Source organism: Notolepis coatsorum (genome assembly GCF_963971535.1).
Source record: "Notolepis coatsorum genome assembly, chromosome: 3".
Lineage (NCBI taxonomy): Eukaryota > Metazoa > Chordata > Actinopteri > Aulopiformes > Paralepididae > Notolepis > Notolepis coatsorum.
In genome coordinates this window covers 87,424,201-87,427,856 of record NC_140167.1, presented here as the reverse complement: position 1 = coordinate 87,427,856, position 3,656 = coordinate 87,424,201, and the positions used below count along the sequence as shown (strand labels likewise).

At 49.5% G+C, this 3,656-nt stretch overlaps 1 protein-coding gene across 1 annotated transcript; it reads right to left on the bottom strand.

Moving 5' to 3' along the window:
* Positions 1–465: 465 nt before the first annotated feature.
* LOC311225896 (exportin-2-like) lies at positions 466–3,123 on the bottom strand (the record flags this gene model as incomplete). The annotated part of the gene is given in 4 exon segments (XM_084311287.1): positions 466–1,769; positions 1,772–1,862; positions 1,865–2,889; positions 2,892–3,123. Coding segments are annotated over 4 exon segments (2,652 nt in total).
* Positions 3,124–3,656: the final 533 nt, after the last annotated feature.

Below are 3,656 nucleotides of genomic sequence, written 5' to 3'. Positions count from 1 at the left end.
AAACACATATAGCTTTGGCTCTTACACTTACACTGTAATCATAACTACCCATCTCATAACCCATATAACTCTGTATGATAGCACGTACGTTCCAGAATGTTCGGGCGGAACTAATGTTCTAGAATGTTCCTAACAATAGTTCCGTGGGTGAATTATGTACCATTACAATCACTACACAAGCCCAACCTAAGCCAAAGAAAGTAATTCAGTGAGGTCAACTCATGTCCATATTTATTTTCCTTTTTACACTCCATGTAAAAAAGAAAGCAAAATAAACCTTTAAAAAATCCATGTCAGAGAACATCTCAAATCCAAGCAGAATACCCATATTCACGACGTTTCCATTTTATCTGCCACAAAGTCAAACCAAATCTGCCAAGTCTTTAATTCCTTCAGTCACAACAAGGTCTTTAGTGCGGCCCGGGGGCAACAGAATGGGTCTAATTAGGTCGACGCTCTTAATGTTTACACCAACTGTACGGTGGCTGCCTGCAGGTAACCCTCCAGAAACTGGAGGGCCTCTGCGTTCAGACTGGTGCTCAGCATTGAGGGAACCCATCCTGGACAGGCGGTGGAGAGCTTGTAGAGGGACTGGGCCAGCAGGATCTTAGGGTTGCCAACAGCTTCTCCAATGGGGTCATGTTCTTTCTTCCCGGCCAGTTGGGAGAAAGCCGTCTGGTAACCAGGCGTGTCCTCGATGTCAATGAAGTGTTCATCATCCGGGATGCTGTCATCTTCCGGCGACTCAAAGAGGCCGATGAGGGCCTGCAGCAAAGGAGTCCAGAGTTTGGTGTATTCTGTGTCCATCATGGCAGGGCATTCAGTCAGGACTTTGGTGATTCCCACAGCACAGATCTTCTTCTCCACTGGGCCAGACACCTTCTGGACCTCTGGAATGACTATCTTCTCCAGCACCATGCCAAACATCTTTGGCTGGATGCTGTCAAAAATCTCCTGAAGTGCAATAGCTCCATACTTGACACCAAATAGATTGATAAACACCAGGAAACTCTTGATGAACTTGGTGGTTTTGGAACTTAGCCTCTGTAAGAGCAGGATGAAGATCTGTTTCCTGTACTGTATGATGGATTCAGTGGGCATGTGCTCTACGATGCTGTTGAGAAGATAGAAACCTTGGTGGTCATTGGCCTTGGAGGCAATGAGCTTTTGGAAGACTCCGAGCAAGCCAGGTATTTTATCTGCGGCAGAGCCGGCAATGGTGGTGCTCCCCTTCTCCAAGTAGGCCTGGAGCAGGCGCACCAGAGGGGGGATGTTGCCGGTGCGCTCCCACAGCACAGGCTGCAGCAGGTGGGGGAACAGAGCCATGTATGAGGAGGGGATGGAGTTGGAGTGGATCTCCAGGAGGAGGGACATCACCTGGAACACGTACGGCACAAATTCCTGAACATCGCTCTGAAGGATCTCTGTGAAGACGGGGAAGAGGGCCTCTTCAAAGCTGCTGACCGTAGTGGGGTTGGCCTTGCAGGTAATCCGGATAGACAGGCACATGGACTCAAACAGGTAGTGGTTAAAGTGCGGCTTGCTGGGGTTCTTGCTGACGGCGAGCAGTTTGTGAGTGAGCTGGCCGATCAGAGTGGGAATGTAGGGAACAATGGCATCCTGCAGCAGGGAGAAGCTGCGCATAATAGCTTTCATGATATATTCATTCTCCGAGGAGCCAGGAAGAGCCAGGGACTTGAATAAGTTGTTGAGCAGCTGTTCAGTGACGGGACCGAGCTCTGCTGCAGTGATAAGTGTGGGGTTGTTGGGTCAATCATGGTGAACAGTCTTTCCAGGGCATGGGCAGCGTAGGTGTGTTCCACTGTGCTCTCTGCCTGCAGGTGGGCTATCAGCAGAGGGATATGGCCTGCAGCAGCTGCTCTTTGGGGAGCTGACTTCTGAAGATCATGACATACTTGATGGCATCTGCCTTCAGCACTGGGAACTCATTGACATTAGGGGATTTCAGGTCTGTGAGAATGTGGTTGATGAAGAATTCTGGGAGATTTACCAACTCGTTGGCTTGTGTTATGCCATGCTTTTGTGTCTGGGCTTTGGATGCCAGAGAAGTGACCAGGTAGATGGCAGCATCTTTGTGCTTCCAATTCACCCCTGGGTTCTTGGCATACTCCGTCAGCATGGAGTTGACGTAGCCAGAGAAGATCGCTGTGACGGGGGCCTCGAAGAATTTACACAAGCCTCTCACCAGGTCACATGCTGCCCTGCGACGAGTGTCGATGTCTGATCCTTCAAGGTCCCTTCGGATATATTCCTCAGAGTTATCTTCAAAGGCCTCCTCATCTGCACTTCTGAACTCCATGTTGGGTACGATGACCTTCTCGCATATGCTAGTGAGCGTGTTCTGGTCTTCAAACATGTGCTTGCAGTGAGGCCTTTCACACACAGACGCCAGGAATTGGATGGCATTGCTTACAAGCAGGTCATACTTGACCTCCTGGCCAGTGGACACCAGGAGGTTCCAGATAGCGGTGCCAAAATGAGGCAGATATGGTTGGAATTCCTCGTCGTACTTCTGAGCATACAGAGCAGCATTGTCACAGATCTGAGACTTCAGAAGCTCCAGGAGGCCCGCCTCTTCCTCGTCATTCATTTGTAAGAGTTTATTATCCAAAGTGAGTAGGTTGTGGAAATTGGACATCCAGGTTTCCATGTTGTCTTCGAAGAACTCTGGAAGGTCCTGGAAGTTAAGACTATAGAAGAGCTTGGAGATGAGTGTGAGAGAGGAGAAGAGGACCTTCAAGGCATTGATGTCTGTAGCATGAGTCTGACACAACTCAATGGTGGCCTTGAACAGTTCCGTCAGAGGTAGAGCAAAAGTGTCCAGGACCAGTTTGATTTCCAACCACAGCTCATTTGACTTGAACTCATACGATACCTCTTGAAGAGGGAGTGTGCAGTCCGAAGCACTCCGTCGATGATATGGAAGTCTCCACTCTGGAATCGGGTCACCATCTCAGTCAGGAGGTCAGGCCACTTCTGAGGGAAATCTTCTCTTCCAATGATACTGATGGCATCACTCAACTGTTTTTTAATCTGTCCTGGGCTGCTTAACATCAGATTCACAATGTTGGCTTTGATTGTCGTTCGGTCTGGATCAGACATTTTATTTGGTTCATCTTCAACTATGCGCCAATTCCTCTTGATGTAATTCTTGAATGTGACTGCAGCACAGACCCGGATTACATTGTCCTGAATGTAATGCGAGGTTTGAGGCTGTGAATAAAAACACCAGCCTACAAACCACGGCAATGGGGGGGGGGGGGGGGGGTCTGCTGATGGAGACTCAGTGTTCAGGGTAACAGAGCATGAGGTGAGACGGATCTTTAAAAAAGTGAATATCAGGAAGGCAGCAGGACCGGACGGCATCCCCGGCCGCGTCCTAAAAGTCTGTGCCGACCAACTGGCCCCGGTATTCACTGACATCTTCAACCTGTCCTTGGAACAGGCTGTCATCCCCACCTGTCTGAAGAAGTCCACCATCATCCCTGTACCCAAAAAATCTACGCCCGCTTGCCTCAACGACTACCGCCCTGTAGCCCTCACCTCCATAGCCATGAAGTGCTTTGAGAAGCTAGTGAAGGGCTACATCTGTTCCTCCCTCCCCATCAACCTGGACCCTCTGCAATTTGCATATC